This window comes from Scyliorhinus canicula, chromosome 8, assembly GCF_902713615.1.
Source record: "Scyliorhinus canicula chromosome 8, sScyCan1.1, whole genome shotgun sequence".
Lineage (NCBI taxonomy): Eukaryota > Metazoa > Chordata > Chondrichthyes > Carcharhiniformes > Scyliorhinidae > Scyliorhinus > Scyliorhinus canicula.
This window is the reverse complement of record NC_052153.1, coordinates 198,654,662-198,682,521: the sequence shown is the minus strand read 5'-3', so window position 1 is coordinate 198,682,521 and position 27,860 is coordinate 198,654,662. Positions and strand designations below refer to the sequence as shown.

General features: G+C 48.8%; 1 protein-coding gene across 1 annotated transcript in view; it reads left to right on the top strand.

Annotated features, from left to right (window-relative positions):
• Nucleotides 1-27,860, top strand: part of LOC119970799 (nipped-B-like protein) — a 559,915-nt gene that overhangs the window by 367,000 nt on the left and 165,055 nt on the right. The window contains 5 exon segments of the mRNA XM_038805973.1: nucleotides 2,655-2,737; nucleotides 4,230-4,362; nucleotides 22,439-22,582; nucleotides 25,045-25,134; nucleotides 26,811-27,031. Of these exon segments, the coding sequence (XP_038661901.1) occupies nucleotides 2,655-2,737; nucleotides 4,230-4,362; nucleotides 22,439-22,582; nucleotides 25,045-25,134; nucleotides 26,811-27,031 (671 nt within the window).

The window sequence follows — 27,860 nt, the reverse complement described above, 5'->3', positions numbered from 1 at the left end:
GATGTGTCCAGAACCAGGGATCACAGTCTGAGGATATGGGGTAGACTATTTAGGACAGAGATGAGCAGACATTTCTTCACCCAGAGAGTGGTGAGCCTGTGGAATTCATTACCACAGGAAGTAGTTGAGCCCAAAGCATTGTATGTTGTTCGGAAGCAGCTAGATATAACATTGGGGCGAAGATGATCAAAGGATATGTGGTGAATTTGGGATCACGCTATTGAGTTGGATGATCGGCCATGAGCATAATGAATGGAGGAGTGGGCTTGAAGGGCCGAATGGCCTCCTCCTGCTCCTATTGTCTGTTTCTGTGAGTTCTGCTCCAGCAACACTCAAGAAACTCAACCACCCAGGACCAAGCAGCCCTCTTGATTAATACCCCTACCGCAAACGTTTAATCCCTCCACCACCAATGAAATGGCAACCGTGTGTACCATCTACAAGATACACTGCAGTAACTCACCAAGGTTGCTTAGACAGCACCTTCCAAACTCATGACCACTACCATCTAGAAGGACAAGAGCATCAGATACCTGGGAACCCCATCACCTGGAGGTTCCCCTCCAAGTCACTCACCACCCTGACTTGGAAATATATCACTGCTCCTTCACTGTCACTGGGGCAACACCCTGGAACTCCCTCCCTAACAGCACAGTGGGTGTACCTACATCTCTGACCGCAGCAGCTCAAGGAGGCAACTCACCGCCGCGTTCTGAAGAGCAAATAGGGATGGGCAATAAATGCTGGCCGAACCAGCGATGTCCACGTTCCTGCAAATGAATTTTTTAAAAGTGGGATTCAGTTGAAAACTGTTTTCAGCACCTGATCGTTTGCTTCCTTTTCACTTTTCCAGCCAGATTATTTCTAATTCCTGAGCTGACCTTCATGGTGATGGTTATGCTGGAGATTCTTCCTTCCAGCCAAAGCTAGGTGGATCTTTGAGCCCAATTAAATCCTCTCGAACTGTGTCTCTACAATCTGAGTGAAGCTTCCACATGTGTTTTACATGGTGATCGACAATCAGCGTTTTCTGAGTTTACGGTGCAGCATCATGTAGTGGCTCAGTGGTTAACGCTGCTGCCTCACGGTGCCAGGAACCCAGGTCAGCAGGAATGACGCCTGGAGCAGTGGCAGCACAATAGCATTGTGGTTAGCACAATTGCTTCACAGCTCCAGGGTCCCAGGTTCGATTTCGGCTTGGGTCACTGTCTGTGCGGAGTCTGCATTCTCTCCCCGTGTGTGCGTGGGTTTCCTCCGGGTGCTCTGGTTTCCTCCCACAGTCCAAAGATGTGCAGGTTAGGTGGATTGGCCATGATAAATTGCCCTTAGTGTCCAAAATGTGTTGGGTGGGGTTACTGGGTTATGGGGATAGGGTGGAGATGTTGACCTTGGGTAGGGTGCTCTTTCCAAGAGCCGGTGCAGACTCGATGGGCCGAATGGCCTCCTGCACTGTAAATTCTATGATAATGAGACTAGAAGTGGGAAATGAAACATGTTTCCCAAATATGTCTTATCCACAGAGCAGGAAAAATCCAAGCCAGTCAATTATTATCCCATCAGTCCACACTCAATTATCAGCAAAGTGATGGCAGATATCAGCTCTGGGCATCTGCCATAGTTCTGCCCACTCTCCTTCCCATTCCTTTCTGTCACTGGGTCAGAATTCTTCAATTCCTGAACAACATTGTGGATATTCCTGCAGCAGCTGCCTGGCATAGTCAGGGACGTCCGAGCCAGCGTCACCCACACCAAATGAACAAATCTATATTTTTAAAACACTGTCGACGTCCTTGGGCATTCTTTGTTGTTTGTCATAGCTGTGTAATCAGCAATTTCAAAATCTTGCTCAATAAATGTTCTGGACAAATCTCTGTCTTGGCAGAAAATGGCGGCAGGATTGCAATCAAAATAGTATAACCGATACCATCTTCTCATCCACCATTCCATTTCCTCCCCTTATGCTTTCCCCTCCCTCCTGTTCCATCCTTCCCATGCCCCTTGTCCCTTGTCATCCCCATCTCGTGGCATTCCATCATTTTGATGCCACTATGCCGTTTCCATGCTCTGGACCAAGCAATATCCCCTGGTGTGCACCAATTTAGCCATACCTTTCACATTTACTCCTATATTTTCCTATTCTTGCTGCTGCGTTTCCTCTTGTCCCAAGCACCTAATTTTATTCTCACCAATCATCTTGAGAGATTACTATTAATACTTTCTGAAAACCCATATCAGAACATTGACATTTTACTGTGCCCAGTATTCAAAAAGATATAGTATTTGTCAGGTTTTTTCGTTTTAGGCTAGTTGCCCTGAATAACCCATGCATTTCAGAATGCTGGAATTATGGATTGATGGGAATATCTCCCCAATTCACATTCTGAAGCCGCAGCACAATAATCAATATCTAGTTGTGCAGATGAATTACGAATGACATGGAAATGATTTGTTAATATAATCATCCCTTCATGAAAGATACCGTGCCAATGCATTAACAGCTAACAAGGTGTATTATTTAAATACTCTTTTAATATCGCACTGGGGATTAGATATGGTTTGGTATCGCAATGGTGAAGATTTCTGGATGCCTCATCTCTTTCTTTGCCCACTTCCAAATTGAAATATCTTTTAGTTTTTTGTGTTTCCCCTTTCAGGTTGATCAAGATGTTCTAATTACCAACTCGTATGAAACAGCAATGAGAACGGCCCAGAACTTCCTCTCGGTTTTTCTTAAAAAGTGAGTGCAAATGATCTAATTGGAAATATGAAATTGAGTCCCGGGGTGAGTGTTTTACTGTTGAAGCAATGGGACTTTAGTTGTTTCTTATTGCATCACTGTTGCCTCGCAGTGTTTCAGATTCAATGTCTGAGTCTCTGTGACACCTGGTACAGAGTTCCTCATGGTCTACCTTCCAGCTCCTATGATGCCTTGTACCCCATCCCAAAAACGTGGTATTCACATCAGGATGGAAAGTGTCTGCACCATTTCTGCCATGCCTGGGTGGAAGTCACAAGAGAGTTGAGGAATTTCCACGCTTGCCAGAGTGGAGCTCACCTTTCTAGCTGTAGAATGGGCAAAGTTTGAAGCTGAGTTTATGACACAATCATGGTTCTATAATACCTTCATCGTACAGATGTATTCTGGTTGGAGTCATTCCCGGCACAAAGGAAGATGGTTTTTGTTGTTGGAGGTCAATCATCTCAGTCCCGGGACATTACTGCAGGAGTTCCTCAGGGTAGAGTCCTCGGCCCAACCATCTTCAGCTGCTTCATCAATGACCTCCCTTCCATCAAAAGGTCAGAAGTGGGGATGTTTGCGGATGTCCACCATTCACAACTCCTCAAATACTGAAGCAGTCTGTGTCCATGTGCAGCAAGACCGGGACAATATTCAGGCTTGGCTGATACGTGGCAAGTGATATTTGTGCCAGGCAATGACCATCTCCAATAAGTGACAATTTATCCATCTCCCCATGATATTCAAAGCCATTATCATCATTGAATCCCCTGCCAACAGCATCCTGAGAGTTATCACTGATGGGAAACTGAAATAGGCCAACCATATGAATACTGTGGCTACAAGAGTAGGTCAGGACTAGTAATTCTGTGGTGAGCAACTCCTCTCCTGGTTCCCCAGTCTGTCCACCATCTACAAGGCACGTCAGGGGTATGATGGTATACGCTCTACTTACCTGGATGAGTGTAATTCCAACAACACTCAAGCTCAACACCATCCAGGGCATATCAGCCCCCTTGATTGGTACCCCATTCACCACCTTAAACAATCACTCACTCCATCACACAGTGCCATCAATGTGTACCTTCTACAAGATGCACTGTAGCAACTCACCAAGGCTCCTTCAATGGCACCTCCCAAACCTGTGACTTCTACCACCAAGAAGGACAAGGGCAGAAGATGCCTGGGCACACCACCACCTGCAAGTTCGCCTTCAAACCATTCACTGTTGCTGGGTCAAAATCCTGGAGCACTCTAACAGCAGTTGGATTGCAAATGGTTCAAGAAGCAGCTCAACACTGCCACCTTGAGGCAATGTAGGGATGGGCAAAAAATGCTGGCAAAGCCAGCGCCAGGAAGGTGTTCCTCTGTCAGTTCTGTATGGCAGTGTTTATAAACACAACCTCTGAGCCAGCTCTATTACGTTAGTGCTTAAGTGTTTGTGCTAAGACTTTGGGCTGGTGATCAGTAATGAATTTCTCTGCTTCTGTAGGTGTGGCAGCAAACAAGGAGAAGAGGATTACAGACCACTCTTTGAAAACTTTGTTCAGGATCTCCTTTCCACTGTTAACAAACCAGAGTGGCCAGCAGCTGAATTGTTGCTGAGCCTCTTGGGCAGGCTACTGGTAAGGGGCTGCTTCACAATGTTGCTGTGTCAGTTTGAGGCTTCCTGTTTTGACTGATGAAATTAGGAGTAAGAGGGGAATATATTCCCACTGAGACCTGTGATTTGGAAAGCAATTTAATTAATGAGCAGATTCTAAGTGGGTATGTAATTGTGTCAAATGTTTAATGAGAGGTAACCATGTTATGTAAGTGTCAATCAGTATAGTTATCATTCCCTGTGTGAGGAGGAGATGCCTTAAATTGTTGAAGATGCCGTGGTGGCACTAAGTGTGGATTTCGAAGAGGGAATGTGCCGACTAGGACTTAGAACAAAGAAAATTACAGCACAGGAACAGGCCCTTCGGCCCTCCCAGCCTGCGCCGATCCAGATCCTTTATCTATACCTGTCGACTTGGATAAAGGATTGGAAAGAGAGGCGCAGCTTTGGGTGAAGGGTGAGGGGCTGGTTTAGCACAGTGGGCTAAATGGCTGGCTTGTAAAGCAGATCAAGGCCAGCAGCGTGGGTTCAATTCCTGTACCTGCCTGCCCGAACAGGCGCCGGAATGTGCCAACTAGGGGATTTTCGCAGTAACTTGAAATGAAAAATGAAATGAAAACCGCTTATTCTCACAAGTAGGCTTCAAATGAAGTTACTGTGAAAAGCCCCGAGTCGCCACGTTCCGGCGCCTGTTCGGGAAGGCTGGTACGGGAACTTCATTTGAAGCCTACTTGTGACAATAAGCGATTTTCATTTCATTTCATTTCACAGTACCAAAAGAAAATTGAGAAAAGTCTGTCTCATTTAGATGGTGGTCCAGCTGAGAATGTTGCTCGCTCAGCTCCTAAACTCCACAGGCGCCATGAGCAGTGGCCATGTCGAGCAACCTCTATTCAATATCCTCAAAGTCATCAGACAAGTACCAGGAGACTACAGTCACAGCAGATTTACAACTTATAGAATTTACAGTGCGGAAGGAGGCCATTCGGCCCATCGAGTCGGCAGCGGCCCTTGGAAAGAGCACCCTACTCAAGCCCATACCTCCAACCTATCCCAGTAACCCCACCTATCTTTTGGACACTAAGGGGCAATTTAGCACGGCCAATCCACCTAACCTGCACATCTTTGAACTTCTCCAAGATAGTTGCAATGTGTCTTTAGGATTGTTTCTAGTGACTTCTAGATCCAGCAGAGGGCAGGAGAGCGGAGCTGCTGATTGGCTGTTGCGGGGAAAATTTGCATCGGAGCATTGCGGTCACTGTATCTTGAAGGTGGTTTGTGGAGGAGCTGTTGTCAAGTGACAGTTAAACCCCAAACACTTCAGTGTTTCCCTCCCTACCTCCTCCTCTAACAAAAAGAAACAATCACTGTAAGGATCCCAGCCGAGTAAAGATCAAGAGGGAGACTCGAGGGCAGGTAGAAGTAGAAAGAGGTTGAATCGTGACATCACAGCCTGCAGGTAAGTGATTGGCTGGTGACTGGTAAGTAGTTTTTCTTTTCCCTGAGGTGTTATCGTGTGGGGTGCAGTGGTTGCTGGGTGAGTGCTTGCTGAGAAGGGGAGTAAATTTTTAAAAAAAACTTACTGTTGGGAGTTTCCAGCTGAATCCGGTGGGAGTGAGGACAGAGTGACTGCTGGGTAAGTAGTAAAGATTTAAATTGTTTGCGCGAACCCATAACAGCTGATTGCTGTTCCTGTGTGGGGCGCAGTGGTTGCTGGTTAAGTGTTTTATTTTTACCTGTATTTAAGTTGGGCGGTTCCTAAACCCGAGACACTTCACTTGTAGTTTCTCCCACCGTTCAGCTCCTCTAACCAAAGGGGTTGAGTGAGTAACAGGTAAGCTCTTTCTTTCTTTTCCTTTTTTTATCTAGAGGGGATGGCAGGGAAGGCAGTGCAATGTTCCTCCTGCAGAATGTTTGAGGTGAGGGCCGCCGTCAGTGTCCCTGCTGATTTCATCTGTGGGAAGTGCACCCATCTCCAGCTCCTCAGAAACCGCGTTAGGGAGCTGGAGCTGGATGAACTTCGGATCATTCGGGAGGCAGAGGTGCTCATAGATAGAAGCTTCAGGGACGTAGTTACTCCGAAGAATCAAGATCGATGGGTGACGGTGAGAGGGGCTGGGAGGAAGCAGTCAGTACAGGGATCCTCTGTGGTCGTTCCCCTCAGTAACAAGTAAACCGTTTTGGATACTGTTGAGGGAAACGACCTACCAGGGGTAAGTGACGGTGAACAGAGAGAGTGCAGATAAACACGTGGCTGCAGGGATGGTGTAGGAGGGAGGGTTTCAGGTACGTGGATAATTGGAGCACGTTCTGGGGAAGGTGGGACCTGTACAGACAGGACGGTTTGCACCTGAACCAGAAGGGCACCAATATCCTGGGAGGGAAATTTGCTACGGCTCTTCGGCGGGGGGGGGGGGGTTAAACTAAACTGATTTGTCAGGGGGCTGGGAAAATGAGCTGTAGTCCAGAAGCCAGTGTTGAGAGTAGTGAGGTACTGAGGAGGGTATCAAGGTTGCAGGAGTGTACCGGCAGACAGAAAGGTCAGTTGAAGTGTGTCTACTTCAATGCAAGGAGCATCCGGACTAAGGTGGGTGAGCTTGGAGCGTGGATTGGGACTTGGGACTACGATGTTGTGGCCATTATGGAGACATGGTTAGAACAGGGACAGGAATGGTTGTTGGAAGTTCCGGAGTATAGATGTTTCAGTAAGAATAGGGAAGGTGGTAAAAGAGGTGGAGGAGTAGCATTGTTAATCAAGGATAGTTTAACGGCTGCAGAAAGGCAGTTCGAAGGGGATCTGCTGACTGAGGTAATATGGGCCGAAGTTAGAAATAGTAAGGAAGCAGTCACATTGTTAGGAGTTTCCTACAGGCCCCCAAATAGTATTAGAGATGAGGAGGAAGAATTTGCAAAACAGATTATGGATTGGTGTGGAGGTCTCAGGGTAGTTGTCATGGGTGACTTTAACTTTCCAAATATTGATTGGAACCTCTATAGGTCGAACAGTTTGGATGGAGCAGTTTTTGTACAGTGTGCGCAGGAAGGTATCCTGACACAATATGTGGATAGACCGACAAGAGTGGGGGGGCCACATTGGATTTGGTACTGGGTAATGAATTGGGCCAAGTGTTAGATTTGTTTGTGGGAGAGCAACAGTCTGTTGCGTTGCTTGCTCGCAGCTAGAAAACGGAGGAATTCCTCCTCTGATTTGGTGCCAAAAGTGCGGATGTACAGGGCACGATGTCACTGTAGGTGCCGGGTGTGTAAGCTGCTCTCTGCCACCGCTACCAGCCCGAACCGGGCGTGTAAGCTGCTCTCTGCAACCGCTTCCAGCCAGAACCGGGCGTTTAAGCTGCTCTCTGCCGCCGCTTCCAGCCTGAACCGGGTGTGTAAGCTGCTCTCTGCCACCGCTTCCAGCCAGAACTGGGAGTGTAAGCTGCTCTCTGCCGCCGCTTCCAGCCAGAACCGGGCGTGTAAGCTGCTCTCTGCCACCGCTTCCAGCCAGAACCGGGCGTGTAAGCTGCTCTCTGCCACCGCTTCCAGCCAGAACCGGGCCTGTAAGCTGCTCTCTGCCACCGTATCCAGCCCCAACCGGGCGTGTAAACTGCTCTCTGCCACCGCTTCCAGCCAGAACCGGGAGTGTAAGCTGCTCTCTGCCACCACTTCCAGCCAGAACCGGGAGTGTAAGCTGCTCTCTGCCGCCGCTTCCAGCCAGAACCGGGAGTGTAAGCTGCTCTCTGCCACCGCTACCAGCCAGAACTGGGCGTGTAAGCTGCTCTCTGCCGCCGCTTCCAGCCCGAACCGGGAGTGTAAACTGCTCTCTGCCACCGCTTCCAGCCAGAACCGGGCGTGTAAGCTGCTCTCTGCCGCCACTTCCAGCCAGAACCGGGCCTGTAAGCTGCTCTCTGCCACTGCTACCAGCCGCAACCGGGCGTGTAAACTGCTCTCTGCCGCCGCTTCCAGCCAGAACCGGGCGTGTAAGCTGCTCTCTGCCACCGCTACCAGCCAGAATCGGGAGTGTAAGCTGCTCTCTGCCGCCGCTTCCAGCCCGAACCGGGAGTGTAAGCTGCTCTCTGCTGACACTTCCATCCCGAACCGGGCGTGTAAACTGCTCTCTGCCGCTGCTTCCAGCCAGAACCGGGCGTGTAAGCTGCTCTCTGCTGCTGCTTCCAGCCAGAACCGGGCATGTAAGCTGCTCTCTGCCACCGTATCCAGCCCCAACCGGGCATGTAAGCTGCTCTCTGCCGCCGCTACCAGCCCGAATCGGGCGTGTAAGCTGCTCTCTGCCACCGCTTCCAGCCAGAACCGGGCATGTAAGCTGCTCTCTGCCGCCGCTTCCAGCCAGAACCGGGAGTGTAAACTGCTCTCTGCCGCCGCTTCCAGCCAGAACCGGGCGTGTAAACTGCTCTCTGCCACCGCTACCAGCCAGAACCGGGAGTGTAAGCTGCTCTCTGCCACCGCTTCCAGCCAGAACCGGGAGTGTAAGCTGCTCTCTGCCGCCACTTCCATCCCGAACCGGGCGTGTAAACTGCTCTCTGCCACCGTATCCAGCCCCAACCGGGCATGTAAGCTGCTCTCTGCCGCCGCTACCAGCCCGAATCGGGCGTGTAAGCTGCTCTCTGCCACCACTTCCAGCCAGAACCGGGCGTGTAAGCTGCTCTCTCCCGCCGCTTCCAGCCAGAACCGGGAGTGTAAGCTGCTCTCTGCCGCCGCTTCCAGCCAGAACCGGGCGTGTAAGCTGCTCTCTGCCGCCGCTTCCAGCCAGAACCGGGCGTGTAAGCTGCTCTCTGCCGCCGCTTCCAGCCAGAACCGGTAGTGTAAGCTGCTCTCTGCCACCGCTTCCAGCCAGAACCGGGAGTGTAAGCTGCTCTCTGCCACCGCTTTCCAGCCAGAACCGGGCCTGTAAGCTGCTCTCTGCCACCGCTTCCAGCCAGAACCGGGAGTGTAAGCTGCTCTCTGCCACCGCTTCCCAGCCAGAACCGGGCCTGTAAGCTGCTCTCTGCCGCCACTTCCATCCCGAACCGGGCGTGTAAACTGCTCTCTGCCGCCGCTTCCAGCCAGAACCGGGAGTGTAAGCTGCTCTCTGCCGCCACTTCCATCCCGAACCGGGCATGTAAGCTGCTCTCTCCCGCCGCTTCCAGCCAGAACTGGGAGTGTAAGCTGCTCTCTGCCGCCACTTCCATCCCGAACCGGGAGTGTAAACTGCTCTCTGCCGCCACTTCCATCCCGAACCGGGAGTGTAAACTGCTCTCTGCCGCCGCTTCCAGCCAGAACCGGGAGTGTAAGCTGCTCTCTGCCGCCACTTCCAGCCAGAATCGGGTGTGTAAGCTGCTCTCTGCCACCGCTACCAGCCAGAACCGGGCGTGTAAGCTGCTCTCTGCCGCCGGTACCAGCCAGAACCGGGCGTGTAAGCTGCTCTCTGCCACCGTATCCAGCCCCAACCGGTCGTGTAAACTGCTCTCTGCCACCGTATCCAGCCCCAACCGGGCATGTAAACTGCTCTCTGCCGCCACTTCCAACCCGAATCGGGCGTGTAAGCTGCTCTCTGCCGCCACTTCCAACCCGAATCGGGCGTGTAAGCTGCTTTCTGCCGCCGCTTCCAGACCGAACCGGGCGTGTAAACTGCTCTCTGCCGCTGCTTTCAGCCAGAACCGGGCGTGTAAGCTGCTCTCTGCTGCCGCTTCCAGCCAGAACCGGGCATGTAAGCTGCTCTCTGCCACCGTATCCAGCCCCAACCGGGCATGTAAGCTGCTCTCTGCCGCCGCTACCAGCCCGAATCGGGCGTGTAAGCTGCTCTCTGCCACCGCTTCCAGCCAGAACCGGGCATGTAAGCTGCTCTCTGCCCCCGCTTCCAGCCAGAACCGGGAGTGTAAACTGCTCTCTGCCGCCGCTTCCAGCCAGAACCGGGCGTGTAAACTGCTCTCTGCCACCGCTACCAGCCAGAACCGGGAGTGTAAGCTGCTCTCTGCCGCCACTTCCATCCCGAACCGGGCGTGTAAACTGCTCTCTGCCACCGTATCCAGCCCCAACCGGGCATGTAAGCTGCTCTCTGCCGCCGCTACCAGCCCGAATCGGGCGTGTAAGCTGCTCTCTGCCACCACTTCCAGCCAGAACCGGGCGTGTAAGCTGCTCTCTCCCGCCGCTTCCAGCCAGAACCGGGAGTGTAAGCTGCTCTCTGCCGCCTCTTCCAGCCAGAACCGGGCGTGTAAGCTGCTCTCTGCCGCCGCTTCCAGCCAGAACCGGGCGTGTAAGCTGCTCTCTGCCGCCGCTTCCAGCCAGAACCGGGAGTGTAAGCTGCTCTCTGCCACCGCTTCCAGCCAGAACCGGGAGTGTAAGCTGCTCTCTGCCACCGCTTCCCAGCCAGAACCGGGCCTGTAAGCTGCTCTCTGCCGCCACTTCCATCCCGAACCGGGCGTGTAAACTGCTCTCTGCCGCCGCTTCCAGCCAGAACCGGGAGTGTAAGCTGCTCTCTGCCGCCACTTCCATCCCGAACCGGGCATGTAAGCTGCTCTCTCCCGCCGCTTCCAGCCAGAACTGGGAGTGTAAGCTGCTCTCTGCCGCCACTTCCATCCCGAACCGGGAGTGTAAACTGCTATCTGCCGCCACTTCCATCCCGAACCGGGAGTGTAAACTGCTCTCTGCCGCCGCTTCCAGCCAGAACCGGGAGTGTAAGCTGCTCTCTGCCGCCACTTCCAGCCAGAATCGGGTGTGCAAGCTGCTCTCTGCCACCGCTACCAGCCAGAACCGGGCGTGTAAGCTGCTCTCTGCCGCCGGTACCAGCCAGAACCGGGCGTGTAAGCTGCTCTCTGCCACCGTATCCAGCCCCAACCGGTCGTGTAAACTGCTCTCTGCCACCGTATCCAGCCCCAACCGGGCATGTAAACTGCTCTCTGCCGCCACTTCCAACCCGAATCGGGCGTGTAAGCTGCTTTCTGCCGCCGCTTCCAGACCGAACCGGGCGTGTAAACTGCTCTCTGCCGCCGCTTCCAGCCAGAACCGGGCGTGTAAGCTGCTTTCTGCCGCTGCTTCCAGACCGAACCGGGCATGTAAACTGCTCTCTGCCACCGATTCCAGCCGCAAGCTGCATCATTCTGTTTAAAAGCCGACCTTGGTCGTTCTCCCCTGATCGGGAACACTGCGACCAATCGATTTGCGACGCTCCCAACACTCTCCCACCACACACATTGAAGTGATGTGGCATTACGTAAATATAATGTTAATTGAATAAATTTTGGGTGATGTGTCAATGACAATTGACACCTGATAACGTACGAAATAGGAGCTGAAGTATTCAGCCCCTCAGTCCTGCTCTGACATTTAACTAGATCATGACTGATTTATTTCAATGCTATTTTCCTGCACTATCTCCATATCCGTTGATATCTTTAATAACTAGAAATGTATCAATCTCTGTTTTGAACAAATTAATGATCGTTGCTCCTGCGCCCTCTCGGGTAGCGAATTCCAATGATTCACTATCTTCTGAGTTAAACGATTCCGCCTCCCCTCAGTCCGAAATGCCCTATTTCTGTTTCCGAGACTGTGTACCTGGTTCTGAACCCCCTAAAATAGTCTTCCTATATCCACCTTGTTGAGTTTTGTAAGAATTTTGTATATCTCAATTAGATCACCTCTCGTTCCATTAAACTCCAGAGAATATAGAAGCAGTCTCTCTCGATCTTCAACGTAGGATAATCCTGCCTTCCCCGGAATAGAGTCTGGTGAACCTTTGTGGAAATCCCTTATAAGGCCAGTATATCCTTCTCTGGGTAAGGAGACCAACCTCTACACACTATTCCATGTGCCATCTCACTATGGCTCTCTGCAACTGTACTTAGAATCCATGGAACCCCAACAGTGCAGAAGGAGGCATTTTGGACAATCGAGTGTGCACTAACTCTCTCAAAGCCCATACTATAGAGCCCCACTGCCCTGCCTTATCCCCATAACCCCATCTAAACTGGCGATCTTTTGACTGGAAGGAAACCCACGCAGACATGGGCAGAACATGCAAACTCCACACAAACAATTTCATCGTGGCCAGGGACTTCAACAAGGCCAACCTCAAGAGTGTACTGCCAAAATTCCACTAGCACATCTCCTGTCCCACCAGGGGCAACAACACTCTTGACCACTGCTACTCAAAAATCAAGGGCGCCTACCGTTCCATCCCCCGACCGCACTTTGGGAAATCAGACCATAAGACTGTGCTCCTTCTCCCGGCTTACAAGCAGAAACTCAAGCGGGAGAATCCAGCTAAGAAGGTTGTGCAGTGCTGGTCCGAGGAGACAGAAGAGCTCTTGTGTGACTGCTTAGAGACAGTGGACTGGTCCATATTTAAAAACTCAGCGACTAACTTATATGAGTATGCCACCACCGTCACAGACTTCATCAGCAAATGTGTGGACAACTGCATGCCAAAGAAAGCAGTACGTACCTTCCCCAACTGGAAACCATGGCTCAACCACGAGATTGACTCCCTACTGAAGGACAGATCTGAGGCGTTCAAGGCAGACGACCCTGTCCTATACAAGAAATCCAGGTACAACCTCCGCAAAGCCATCCGAGATGCCAAGAGAGAATATCAAACTAAGCTAGAGTCACAGACAGACTCTCGGCGGTTGTGGCAAGGACTAAACAACATTACATAACAACAACGTAAGATAACATAAGATAAAGATGCATGGCATTAAGGATAAAGTAGTAGCATGGATAAAGGATTGGTTAATTAATAGAAAGCAAAGAGTGGGGATTAATGGGTGTTTCTCTGGTTGGCAATCAGTAGCTAGTGGTGTCCCTCAGGGATCCGTGTTGGGCCAACGATTGTTCACAATTTACATAGATGATTTGGAGTTGGGGACCAAGGGCAATGTATCCAAGTTTGCAGATGACACTAAGATGAGTGGTAAAGCGAAAAGTGCAGAGGATACTAGAAGTCTGCAGGGGGATTTGGATAGGTTAAGTGAATGGGCTAGGGTCTGGCAGATGGAATACAATGTTGACAAATGTGAGGTTATCCATTTTGGTAGGAATAACAGCAAACGGGATTATTATTTAAACAATAAAATATTAAAGCATGCCGCTGTGCAGAGAGACCTGGGTGTGCTAGTGCATGAGTCACAGAAAGTTGGTTTACAGGTGCAACAGGTGATTAAGAAGGCAAATGGAATTTTGTACTTCATTGCTAGAGGGATGGAGTTTAAGACTAGGGAGGTTATGTTGCAATTGTACAAGGTGTTAGTGAGGCCACACCTGGAGTATTGTGTTCAGTTTTGGTCTCCTTACTTGAGAAAGGACGTACTGGCACTGGAGGGTGTGCAGAGGAGATTCACTAGGTTAATCCCAGAGCTGAAGGGGTTGGATTATGAGGAGAGGTTGAGTAGACTGGGACTGTACTCGTTGGAATTTAGAAGGATGAGGGGGGAATCTTATAGAAACATTTAAAATTATGAAGGGAATAGATAGGATAGATGCGGGCAGGTTGTTTCCACTGGCGGGTGAAAGTAGAACTAGGGGACATAGCCTCAAAATAAGGGGAAGTAGATTTAGGACTGAGTTTAGGAGGAACTTCTTCACCCAAAGGGTTGTGAATCTATGGAATTCCTTGCCCAGTGAAGCAGTTGAGGCTCCTTCGTTAAATGTTTTTAAGGTAAAGATAGATAGTTGTTTGAAGAATAAAGGGATTAAGGGTTATGGTGTTCGGGCCGGAAAGTGGAGCTGAGTCCACAAAAGATCAGCCATGATCTCATTGAATGGCGGAGCAGGCTCGAGGGGCCAGATGGCCTACTCCTGCTCCTAGTTCTTATGTTCTTAGTTCTTATAACAGGCTACAAAGCGAAGCTGAGCAGTATCTCTGGCAGCAGCGTATCCCTCCCCGATGAACTTAATGCTTGGTTCGAGCAGGTAACCAACAATCCACTGTCGAGTGCCCCAGCAGCCCATAATTCACCCATACCCACCATCACAGCTTCCGAAGTCAGATCGGCCTTCCTGAAAGTGAACCCGCGGAAGGCGACTGGCCCGGACGGGATCCCCGGTCGTGCACTCAGAGCCTGCGCATACCAGCTGGCAGAGGTATTCACAGACATCTTTAACCTATCCCTACTCCACTCCGAGGTCCCCACCTGCTTCAAGAAGACCACCATCATACCGGTACCAAAGATGAACCAGGCAACATGCCTCAATGATACCGCCCGGTGGCCCTGACATCAGTTGTAATGAAGTGCTTCGAGAGGCTGATCATGAAGCGCATCACCTCCATACTCCCGGAACGCCTTGACCCACTTCAATTCGTATACCGTCGCAACCGGTCCACATCAGACGCCATTTCTCTGGCCCTACACTCATCCCTAGAGCATCTCGAAAATAAGGACTCCTATATCAGACTCCTATTTATTGACTACAGCTCCGCCTTCAGCACCATAATCCCAGCCAAGATCATATCAAAGCTCCAAAACCTAGGACTTGGCTCTCCACTCTGCAACCGGATCCTCGATTTTCTGACCAACAGACCACAGTCAGTAAGAATGAACACCAACACCTGCTCCACAATAGTCCTCAATACCGGGGCCCCGAAGACTGCGTACTTAGCCCCCTACTCTACTCCCTGTACACACACGACTGCGTGGCAAAACTTGGTTCCAACTCCATCTACAAGTTTGCTGACGATACGACCATAGTGGGCCGGATCTCGAATAACGACGAGTCAGAATACAGGAGGGAGTTAGAGAACCTGGTGGAATGGTGTAACGACAATAATCTCTCCCTCAATGCCAGCAAACTAAAGAGTTGGTCATTGACTTCAGGAAGCAAAGTACTGTACACACCCCTGTCAGCATCAATGGGGCCGAGGTGGAGATGGTTAGCAGTTTCAAATTCCTAGGGGTGCACATCACCAAAAATCTGTCCTGGTCCACTCACGTCGATGCTATCACCAAGAAAGCACAACAGCGCCTATATTTCCTCAGGAAACTAAGGAAATTTGGCATGTCCACATTAACCCTTACCAACCTTTGCAGATGCACCATCGAAAGCATCCTATCTGGCTGCATCACAGCCTGGTATGGCAACTGCTCGGCCCAGGACCGCAAGGAACTTCAGAGAGTTGTGAATACCGCCCAGTCCATCACACGAACCTGCCTCCCATCCATGGACTCTATCTACACCTCCCGCTGCCTGGGGAAAGCGGGCAGCATAATCAAGGATCCCTCCCACCCGGCTTACTTAATCTTCCAACTTCTTCCATCGGGCAGAAGTCTGAGAACACGCTTCTATCCCACCGTCACCAGACTCCTAAATGACCCTCTTATTGACTGACCTCATTAACACTACACCCTGTATGCTTCATCCGATGCCAATGCTTATGTGGTTACATTGTATATCTTGTGTTGCCCTATTATGGATTTTCTTGAATTTTGTTTAATTCCCTTTTCTTCCCATGTACTGAATGATCTTTTGAGCTGCTTGCAGAAAAATACTTTTCACTGTACCTCGGTACACGTGACAATAAACAAATCCAATCCAAACAATCACCCAAGACCAGAATTGAAACCGGGTCCAAGCCCCTGGCGCCGAGAGAAAGCAGCATGGTCTGCGTCGGTTTCCTCTGGGTGCTCCGATTTCCTCCCACAAATCCTGAAAGACGTACTTGTTCGGTGAATTGGATATTCTGAATTTACCCTGTGTGTACCGGGACAGAATGTGTAACTTTTAGTAACTCTCAGTAACTTAATTGCAATGTTAATGTAGGCCCACTTGTGACAATAATAAAGATTATTATTATTATAACCACTGTGCCACCCATTTCTTTACTCGCCCTGTTGCTAATAAGACCAACATTACATTTGCCGTCATAATTTTTGCACCTGCATTTTATCTTTCAGTGACTTGTGAACCAGGGCACCTTTGGACATCAGCACTTTGCAATCTTCCCCCATTTGAGAAATACTCAATACTCTGCACCTCTGTTCCTCATTCCAAAGTGGATAACTGTACACTTATCTACATTATGTTCCATTTGCTATGTTGCCCATTGTGTTCCATTTGCCCATTCACTTAGCCTGTCTAAATCCCCTTTGCAACCTCACCACTCACATTCCCAACAAGTTTTGTGGCATCAGCAAACTTGGAATAATTATATTTGGACCCCACATCCAAATCAGGCCCCCAAGCATTGATAATTATGGTAGCTGCTTGATCACCGCCTGCCAACCTGAAAATTACCCGGTTATTCTCTCTGTTTTCTGTCCTGTTAATTAATCCTCAATCCATGTCAGTATTTTTTTTTCCATTCTTTCATAGCATGTGTTGCTGGCTAGGCCAGCATTTCTTATCCTTTCCTAATTTCCCTTAAGCAGGTGGCAGTGAGAGCCTGCCTTTACCACTGCAGTTGATGTGGTGTAGGTACAGCCACAGTGCTGCAGGAAGGGAGATCCAGCATATTGACTCAATGGCAGTGAAAAGATGGCCATGTTATTGCAGGTCAGAATAGTGGGTGGCTTGAAGGAGAATTGCAGCTGGTGGTGTTCCCATGCATCTGCTGCTCTTTTCCTTTGAGATGGTTAAGGTAACAGGTTTGCAAGGTGCTGTCGAAGGAGCCTTGGTGAGTTCCTCAAGTGCATCTTGTAGATGGTACACGCTGCTGCCACTGTGTCCTTGGTGTTGGAGGGGTGGAAGGGGAGTCGATCAAGTGTGTTGAATGGTGTCGAGCTTCTTGAGTATAGTTGCCAAGTGGAGATTATTACAAAATGCTCCTGACTTGTGCCTTGTAGATGGCACAGGCTTTGGGGAGTCGGGGGTGAGTTATCACAGAACCTCCAGCCCCTGACCTGTTTTTATAACCGCAGTATTTTTCTGTCTCATTCAGTTCAGTTTCTGGTCTGTGCTAATTCCAGGATTTTGATAGTGGGGACTCCAGTGATGGTCATGCCATTGAATGTTGGGAGACTCTTGTTGCAGATGATCATTGCCTGGCTCTTGTGTGGCACAAATGTTTATTTCCACGTATCAACCCAAACCTGAATACTGTGATTCACCTGAGGAAGGAGCAGTGCTCTGAAAGCTCGTGTTTGAAACAAACCTGTTGGACTTTAACCTGGTGTTGTAAGACTTCTTACTGTGGTCACCCCAGTCCAATGCCACATCATAGCCTGTCTAGATCATGCTGCATATGGGAACTGACTGCTTCAGTATCTGAGGAGACACGAATGATGCTGAAGATTGTGCAATCATCGGTGAACATCGGCACCTCTCATCCAAGGTTGTATTGAAGCACATTGATGAAGCAGCTGAAGATGGTTGGGCCTCAGAGAAAAACACGAGGAATATCCTTCCATGATGGCCTGGGATTGAGATGACTGACCTCCAACAACTACAATTTCTTTATTTGTGCTAGGTAACACTGCAGTTTTCTTCCCCTTTTCCCATTGATTTCAATTTTGCCAGTGCTCTTTGATGCCACATTCAGTCAAAGGCAGTCACTCTCGCTTCACCTCACCACTTGAGTTCAGCTCTTTTACCCATGTTTGGACCCAGCTGCAATGAGGTCCAGAGTTGAGCCTCAGTGGAGGAACCAAACTGAGCAGCAGTGTGCAGATTATTGCTGCTTGCGTGCACTGTTGATGAGACTTTTCATCACTTAGATTTTTCTTTTTAAATGAATTTAGAGTACCCAATTCATTTTTTTTCCAATTAAGGGGCAATTTTGCGTGTTCAATCCACTTACTTTGCACATCTTTGGGTTGTGGGGGCAAAACCAACGCAGACACAGAGAATGTTTGTGTGGAGTTTGCACAATGACCCAGAGCCGGGATCGAACCTGGGACCTTGGCGCCGTGAGGCAACAGGGCTAACCCATTGCGCCACCGTGCTGCCCACTTTTCATCACTTTGACGATGATTGAGATTTGACTGATGGGCAGTAATTTGAGTTGGGTTTTCCCTGTTTTTCTGAACAGGATTTACATGTGCTATTTTCCACATTGCCAGTATTGTAATTGTACTGGAACAGCTTGGCTGGGGTGTAGCTCGTTCTGGAGCACAATACTTCTGTACGTTGCTGGAACATTGCCTGAATATTGCCTCTGCAATGCCCAGTGCCTTCAGCCAGTTCGGAGGTCACATGGAATGAATCGAGTTGGCTGAAAAGTGGCAGCTGTGATGCTGGGGACAGAGGGACGAGACCAAGATCGAACACCCGTTTCTATATTCCCACATTTCAATCTACTAATCCAAGATCATTTTTCACTGCTCATGCTGTACTGTTCTATGTTCTATGTTCTATGTCATGCTTTATTAACAGAGCTGCCCCAGCACCTTTTCCTTTTTGTTTATCCTTTCAAAGTGTCAGTGCTGTTGAATTTTCAGTTCCCAAACTTGAAATGTAATGAAAATTGCTTATTGTCACGAGTAGGCTTCAATGAAGTTACTGTGAAAAGCCCTTAGTCGCCACATTCCGGCGCCTGTTCGTGGAGGCTGGTACGGGAATTGAACCGTGCTGCTGTCCTGCCTTGGTCTGCTTTAAAACCCAGAGATTTAGTCCAGTGTGACCACTTTCTAACCGGATGACTGTAATGGCTATAATATAATAAACATTGGCGAGGACCGGTGGCAATTTCTGTGCGATCGATCCTGTGTCATCTTGTGTCCAATCGATTATGGACAATCTTTGGGAGTGAGGAGGGGGATGACTGCAGGATTCTAGCCTTTGACCTCTTGTTGCCACAATTTTTATATAGCTCAGTTTATGCCATGCATTTGATCGGATTTGAATAGTTGTGGAACGTTGATATTAAAACGGCAGCATTCTGCCGTGAGTCCAGGACGTCTTTCTGAAACTCCTTGTTCTGTTGTGAAGTCGGGTGGTGGAGTTCAAATCCACAGACTTATTATCTCATTGTTTTGGTCCATTGGCATCCCATAATCTTATTTCACTCTGCATTTGACATTGTATGTGTGTGTGGTGTGTGTTTGTTATATAGATCATGTGTTCCAGGGCATTAACTGCTGGAGGCACACACTGACTTGTTCTCCAGCGCGCTGAGCAAACAAGAATCACACGGAGAAGTGTGAGAACTTGCATTTATTTCTATGCATTTTGAGATTGAGTTGTTAGTAAAGTGAGGCCATTGAATGAAGAACAATGTAATCAAATTTGATGTTGGGAGACCAATGTCAAAGAAGGCATTTAATCAAAAAGAGCAAAATATGTGTAAAATTAGAACTGGCCCGGGCATTGTTAACATTATGCACACCAATGAGAATATATTGATAAGGATTCAGGAAAGTTACTATCCTGATTTTTGATTTGATTTATTATTGTCATATGTATTAGTATAGAGTGAAAAGTATTGTTTCTTGCATGCTGTACAAACAATGCATACCGTACATAGGGAAGGAAGGAGAGACTGCAGAATATAATGTTAGTTATAGCCAGGTGTAGAGAAAAGATCAACTTAATACGAGGTAGGTCCATTCAAAAGTCTGATGGCAGCAGGGAAGAAGCTGTTCTTGAGTCGGTTGGTACGTGACCTCAAACTTTGGTATCTTTTTCCTGACGGAAGACGGTGTAAGAGAGTATGTCCGGGATGCGTGGGGTTCTTAATTATGCTGGCTGCCTTTCTGAGGCAGCGGGAATTATAGATAGAGTCAACGGTTGGGAGGCTGGTTTGCGTGATGGACTGGGCTATATTCACGACCTTTTGTAGTTTCCTGCGGTCTTGGGCAGAGCAGGATCCATACCAAGCTGTGATACAACCAGAGAGATAACGAAGGATAAGTATGGGAAGTTTAGGAAGCCTTGGATAACAAGGAATGTTGCGAACCTCGTCAAAAAGATCAAGGCTTTTGCACGATCGAGAAGGGTGGGAACAGTCGAACCCTTGAGTATAAAGAAAGTATTAAGGTACTGAAGCGGGAAATTAGGAGGGCTATGAGTGGTCATTAAAAGCCTTGGCAAGTAGGATTAAGGTGAATCCCAAAGCTTTTTATTCATATGTAAAAAGCAAGAGGGTGGCCAGGGGAAGGATTGGACCACTTGAGGACAATGGGGTGGGGAATCTGTGTTGAGCCAGATGAAATGGGCAAGGTACTAAATGAGTACTTTGCATCAGTGTTCACCAAAGAAAGGGACTTTGTGGAAGATGATGCCTGGGTAGAGTGTGTGGACAGTCTGGATCATGTTGACATCGAAAAGGAGAAGGTATTGGCTGTTTTAAAAGACATCAAAGTAGCTAGGTCTCCTGAGCTGGATGGGATTTATCCCAGAATACTGAGGGAAGCAAGGGAGGAAATTGCTGGGGCCTTGATTGACATCTTTGTATCCTCATTGGCTACAGGTGAGATCACGGAGGACTGGAGAATAGCTAATGTGGTACCGCTGTTTAGGAAAGGTAGCAGGGATAATTCTGGAAACTATAGGCCGGTGAGCCTCACGTCAGTAAATTATTGGAGAGAATTCTCGGGGACAGGATTCATAGCCATTTGGAAACAAATGCACTCATCAGTGATAGACAGCATGGTTTTGTGAAGGGGAGGTCGTGCCTCACTAACTTGATCGAGTATTTTGAGGAGGTGAGAAAGATAATTGATATGGGGTAGACGGTGGATGTTGTTTACATGGACTTCAATAAAGCCTTTGACAAGGTGCCTCATGGCAGACTGGTACAAAAGGTGAGGTCACACGCGTGAAAGATCAAAGGTGAAAGCTCTGAGGTGAGGTGGCAATATAGATACAGAACTGGCTCGGTCACAGAAGGCAGAGGGTAGCACTAGAAGGGTGTTTTTCTGAATGGAAGGCTGTGACTAGTGGTGTTACACAGGGATCGGTGCTGGGGCCTCTGTTGTTTGTAGTTCATATAAACGATTTGGAGGAAAATGGAGCTGACCTGAGTAGTAAGTTCGCAGATGACACCAGGGTTGATGGAGTGGCAGATAGTGTTGAGGATTGTCAGGATACAGCAGGATGTAGATTGGAGACTTGGGCAGTGAAATGGCAAATGGAGTTTAGTCCGGACAAAGGTGAGGTAATGCATTTTGGTAGGTCTAGCATAGAGGGGAAATATACCATAATGGCAAAACTCTTAGAAATATAGAAAGTCAGAGAGATCTGGGCGTGCAGCTCCACAGATCTTTGAAAGTGGCAATACAAGAGGACAAGGTAGTTAGGAAAGCATATGGAATGCTTGCCTTCATTGGACGGGGCATCGAATATAAAAACTGGCAAGTCAAGCTACAGTTGTATAGAACCTTGGTAAGGCCACACTTTGGAATATTGAGCACAATTCTGGTCTCCACACTACCAGAAGGATGTGGAGGCTTTGGAGAGGGTGCAGAGGAGGTTTATCACGATGTTGCCTGGTCTGGAGGGTGTTAGCTATGCAGAGAGGCTGAATAGACTCAGACTGTTTTCATTAGAAAGACGGTGGTTGAGGGATGACCTGATCGAGGCCTACAAGATTGAGGGGAATGGATGGACAGGCACTCTCTCCCAGGGTGGAGGGATCAGTCACCAGGGGGCATAGGTTTGAGGTCCATGGGGCACAGTTTAGAGGAGATGTACGAGGCAGGTTTTTTTACACAGAGGGCGGTGAGTGTCAGGAACGTGTTGCCAGGGGAGGTTGTGGAAGCAGATACATTAACAGCGTTCAAAAGGCATCTTGACAAATACATGCAAAGGATAGATATAGAGGGATACGGCACTCGGAAATGCTGAGGGCTTTGGCCAAGGGTGGTTTCATGGCCGGTACAGGCTAGGAGGGCCGAAGGGCCTGTTCCTGTGTGGTTTTGTTCTTTGTGTGGTGAGCTTGTGCACCACCAGTCATGTTTATCCGAAGGAATTGCACCAACTGCTGTTACCAGACTTTTTATAACTTGTTACTGAGTTACTGATTCTCTACTATAGTATCCACTCACATTTCTGCGTCGCAATTATTCTGTTTGCAAATAAGTCTGGTGCACAATAATGAAAAGTTATTGAGGAGACTTGGAGTAGTTGAAATTAAATTGGCCATTTACTTGAGAAAAAATGTAGGACAAAGCTTGAACATTGTGCAGTATGGAGCCATTATTTCAATCACTTTATTGTTGTATTCCTGAATACAGGTTCACCAGTTCAGCAACAAGTCGACAGAGATGGCTCTACGGGTAGCCTCTCTTGATTACTTAGGAACTGTGGCCGCACGGTTGAGGAAAGATGCTGTATCCTGCAAGATGGACCGGGAATCAATTGATCGGATACTCAAACAGGTGAGGGAGAGGCTGACGGGTAGTTGTTGCAGGCGAAGGTAATGTTCAGTTTTGTGGAGTTGGTGGGAGAGACACATTGCAGGTTTCGTAAAGTCTTTGTAATGTGGATGTAATATCTGGGAGAGGTGGAAATGTGTGGGCAACATTGGGTTATTGGAAGGGCATTTAATAACAGAAGAACATATAACTGACAGGAAAAGATGACCCTTTGGTTCATTCAGCCTGTTCCCCACAAATTAAATACCTGGTCCACCTCTTTTTTTTTTTAAAAAAAGGGGGGGGGACGGGACAGTGGGCGAGAGAGAATTTGAGGCGTTGCTCTCTGAACGCACAATTCGTCCAGGTGATTGCTCTGAATTTGATGCTTTGCTTACCTCTTTAGAGGTTATGTGCACTCCAACTCTTAATGGAATTCAGCAAATTATCAATCAGTGCGTGAACAGGTAGTGTATTGCAGAGACCCACTATTCTCATGGATGAGTGTCTTTTGGGGGGGGGGGGGGGGTTTATGGGGTGATCACTGGATGTGTCTGGGGGGGGTATGGGGTGATTACTGGATGTGTCTGGGGGGGTTATGGGGTGATTACTGGATGAGTGACTGGGGGGTTATGGGGTGATCACTGGATGTGTCTGGGGGGGGTTATGGGGTGATCACTGGATGAGTGACTGGGGGGGTGTTGGGTGATTACTGGATGTGTCTGGGGGGGGGGGCGTTATGGGGGATCACTGGATGTGTCTGGGGAGGGTTATGGGGTGATTACTGGATGTGTCTGGGGGGGTTATGGGGTGATCACTGGATGAGTGACTAGGGGGCGGGGTTATGGGGTGATTACTGGATGTGTCTGGGGGTTATAGGGTGATTACTGGATGTGTCTGGGGTGGTTATGGGGTGATTACTGATGTGTCTCGGGGGGTTATGGGGTGATCACTGGATGAGTGACTGGGGGGGGGGTGTTGGGTGATTACTGGATGTGTCGGGGGGGCGTTATGGGTGATTACTGGATGTGTCGGGGGGGCGTTATGGGGGATCACTGGATGTGTCTGGGGGGGGTTATGGGGTGATCACTGGATGAGTGACTGGGGGGCGGGGTTATGGGGGATCACTGGATGTGTCGGGGGGGGTTATGGGGTGATTACTGGATGTGGCTGGGGGGGTTATGGGGTGATCACTGGATGAGTGACTGGGGGGCGGGGTTATGCGGTGATTACTGGATGTGTCTGGGGGGGTTATGGGGTGATTACTGGATGTGTCTGGGGTGGTTATGGGGTGATTACTGATGTGTCTGGGGGGGTTATGGGGTGATCACTGGATGGGTAACTGGGGGGGTATGGGGTGATCACTGGATGAGTGACTGGGGGACGGGGTTATGAGGTGATTACTGGATGTGTCTGGGGGGGTTATGGGGTGATTACTGGATGTGTCTGGGGGGGTTATGAGGTGATTACTGGATGTGTCTGGGGGGGTTATGGGGTGATTACTGGATGTGTCTGGGGAGGGTTATTGGCTGGTTACTGGATGTGTCTGGGGGGGTTATGGGGTGATCACTGGATGAGTGACTGGGGGACGGGGTTATGAGGTGATTACTGGATGTGTCTGGGGGTTTATGAGGTGATTACTGGATGAGTGACTGGGGGGGGTTATGGGGTGATTACTGGATGTGTCTGGGGGGGTTATGGGGTGATCACTGGATGAGTGACTGGGGGACGGGGTTATGAGGTGATTACTGGATGTGTCTGGGGGTTTATGAGGTGATTACTGGATGAGTGACTGGGGGGGGTTATGGGGTGATTACTGGATGTGTCTGGGGGGGTTATGAGGTGATTACTGGATGAGTGACTAGGGGGGGGGGTTATGGGGTGATTACTGGATGTGTCTGGGGGGGTTATGGGGTGATCACTGGATGAGTGACTGGGGGGGTGGTTATGGGGTGATTACTGGATGTGTCTGGGGGGGTTATGAGGTGATTACTGGATGAGTGACTGGGGTGGTTATGGGGTGATTACTGGATGTGTCTGGGGGGGTTATGAGGTGATTACTGGATGAGTGACTGGGGTGGTTATGGGGTGATTACTGGATGTGTCTGGGGGGGTTATGGGGTGATTACTGGATGTGTCTGGGGGGGTTATGGGTGATTACTGGATGAGTGACTGGGGGACGGGGTTATGAGGTGATTACAGGGTGTGTCTGGGGGGGTTATGGGGTGATTACTGGATGTGTCTGGGGGGGTTATGGGGTGATCACTGGATGAGTGACTGGGGGACGGGGTTATGAGGTGATTACTGGATGTGTCTGGGGGGGTTATAAGAACATAAGATTACTGGATGAGTTGGTGGGGGGACGAGGTTGTTTATGGGTGGCAATTGGGTGACTGTGTGAGGGTCAGTGGGAGGGTACTGGATAAGCTTCTGTTGGGATGTTGCAGCTCTAATTTTGGTGTTTGCTGATGGTTACATTCCTCCAGGTTTCTGGAATTGAAGATGAAGTTCAGCAGCTACAGAAAGCACTGCTGGATTACCTGGATGAGAATACGGAGACCGATCCCTCACTAATGGTAAGTAAAATGTAGCCGCTCACTAAGGTTACTTTGTTTGGGCATTCAAGTGACTGCTGAGTGTTGTCTGAGGGGGTTAATGGATGGGTACTGGATAAACATCTGTTTGAATAAGATGTGTAAACGAATGTTTTGGGCATTGAGTGGAGGGTGTTAGCCAGGAAGCCTGGCTGAGTGAAAGTTGGCATTTTAATGGACTTATGGAACTTTGTTGGTCTTCCAACTCCATTTCTATTGTGAAGCTGAGAACAAGGAAACCTTTGGGTACATGTGATGTGCATCCCAGATCTTGTATCCCTTCAATTTCAAACTTGCACGAAAGTGAATTTGACTGAATCAACTTTTGTTCATAATCTGAATATCATTATATTGCTTAAAGTTTCCTTTTTTCTCTCCGCAAAGAATACCTTTCTTTGTAACTTCCAATTTCTGAAGTGTGAATTTTTGAGCGTGATTCTCTGGCCTCACCGCAACATATTTCTTGATGGCGTGAGGCGACCCACCATTGACCAGCAGCGGCATCTTCTGATCCCACTGCTGTCAATGGGATTTCCAATTGAATCCCCACCAGCGGAAGGGGAGACCAGAAGATCCCATCGGGGTGGACAGCTGGCACATCTCGCCCTTTGTTTCATCTTCCTATTATTGTGAGATGGGCTACAGTCTTGTGGAAAGAATTGTTCCTGCAGCACCCGCAGCGAAGAGCTGGTCTTAGACCTGGGGCATTCTCAATTCTCAGTTGTAAACAGGATTCAGTAAATCCAGGTACACGTGTTGTGCGGCAGATTATTACACAGAATAATCTCAGAAGGCCCTTGTATAGAACAATTGTAACACAGTGATTAGCACTGTTGCTTCACAGCACCAGGATCCCAGGTTTGATTCCCGCTTGGCTCCTCTCTAACCTCTTCCCTTGATGACCAGCTCAGCAGTATGAGCTATGTCAGCTACTTCAGGTCACAGAAAGCTAGTTGCAGATTGTAAAACAACAATTTACTGACGGGGGCTTTGCAGGTGTCTGAGAACAAGTTGCAGACTGTTTATATAAAAAAAACAAGTCTTTCCTATGAGTGCAATTTTCCTAACCGTTCAAAAACACTATACGAGTTCAAAAAACTTCTAAGATCCCTTAATAGACTTTAATTTGAAAAATTTGAAAATCGCTTATTGTCACAAGTAGGCTTCAAATGATGTTACTGTGAAAAGCCCCTAGTCGCCACATTCCGGCGCCTGTTCGGGGAGGCTGGAATGGGAATTAAACCGTGCTGCTGGCCCGCTTTGGTCTGCTTTAAAAGCCAGCTCTTTAGCCCTGTGCTAAACCAGCCCCTTATATTGTCTGCCCATATAAATCGTTGTAATTAAACCACGTTCATTAGTTATCCTCTTATACATGACTGAAGCCCAGCCAGAATTCTGAGACTAGTGGGTGCCTGGAACTCGCTCCTGGAGGAGGTGGTGGAAGCAGGGGCAATAGTGACGTTTAAGGGGCATCTTGACAAAAACATGAATAGGATGGGAATAGAGGAATACGGATCCCGGAAGTGTAGAAGATTTTAGTTTAGATGGGCAGCATGGTTGGCGCAGGCTTGGAGGGCCGAAGGGCCTGTTCCTGTGCTGTACATTTCTTTCTTTCTTTCGTTGTTCTTTGTTCTTAGTAAGCGTGTGTTTGTTTTAAGTTTGCTAGGAAATTTTACATTGCACAGTGGTTTCGTGACACAACAATGGAGACTGAAAAGGCAATGAAGTCACAGAACCAGAAGGATGACGACTCATCAGATGGGGCACAGCATGCTAAGGAGATAGAATCCACAGGCGAGATTATGCAACGAGCAGAAAAACGCAAGAAGTTTCTTCGCTCTGTGATCAAAACTGCCCCAGCTCAGTTTAGCACTCTGAGGTAAGCTGCATGGGTGCGAGGTTTATATTCCACAGTGCAGAATAGAGCCTGCAGACTGGTTCAGTCATGAAACGTGAAAGCACTAACCCTCCACTAAAGGACATAAATTGATATTCCTACTCCTGCCCTTGGTGAGGTGATAGATTCACAAGAATGTAAGAGTGGCATGACAGCACAGTGGTTAGCACTGCTTGCCTCAGCACCAGGGACCCAGGTTCAACCTTGAATGACTCGGGAATTTGCACTTTCTCCCCATGTCTGCGTTTTTTCCCTCCGGGTGCTCCGGTTTCCTCCCACAGTCCAAAGATGTGCAAGTTGGTGGATTTGCCATGTACTCCTTAGTGTCCAGGTTAGGTGTGATTGCGAGGGGTGGCATATGGGGTAGTGGTTAGCACTGCTGCCTACAGCGCTGAGGACCTGGGTTCGAATCCCAGTCACTGTCCGTGTGGAGTTTGCACATTCTCCCTGTGTCTGCGTGGGTTTCAGCCCCACAACCCAAAGATGTGCAGGGTAGGTGATTGGCCATGCTAAATTGCCCCTTAATTGGAAAAAAAAATAATCGGCCACTCTAAATTTATTTTTTTTAAATGGTGTGATTGTGGGAGAATTGGCTCAGGTAGGGTGTTCTTTCAGACTCGATGGGCCGAAAGGCTTCCATTCTGCACTGTGGAGATTCTATGACACCATTCAACCATTCAGTGTGATCCTGGCTGATCTTCAAAGTCAACTTATCTTTTTTGCCTGCTTCTCCATATTTCTTGATTCCCTAAGAAATCAAAAAATCTATAGAGGAGGAGGCGTACTTTCCACCAGTGTTAACGGAGGAACA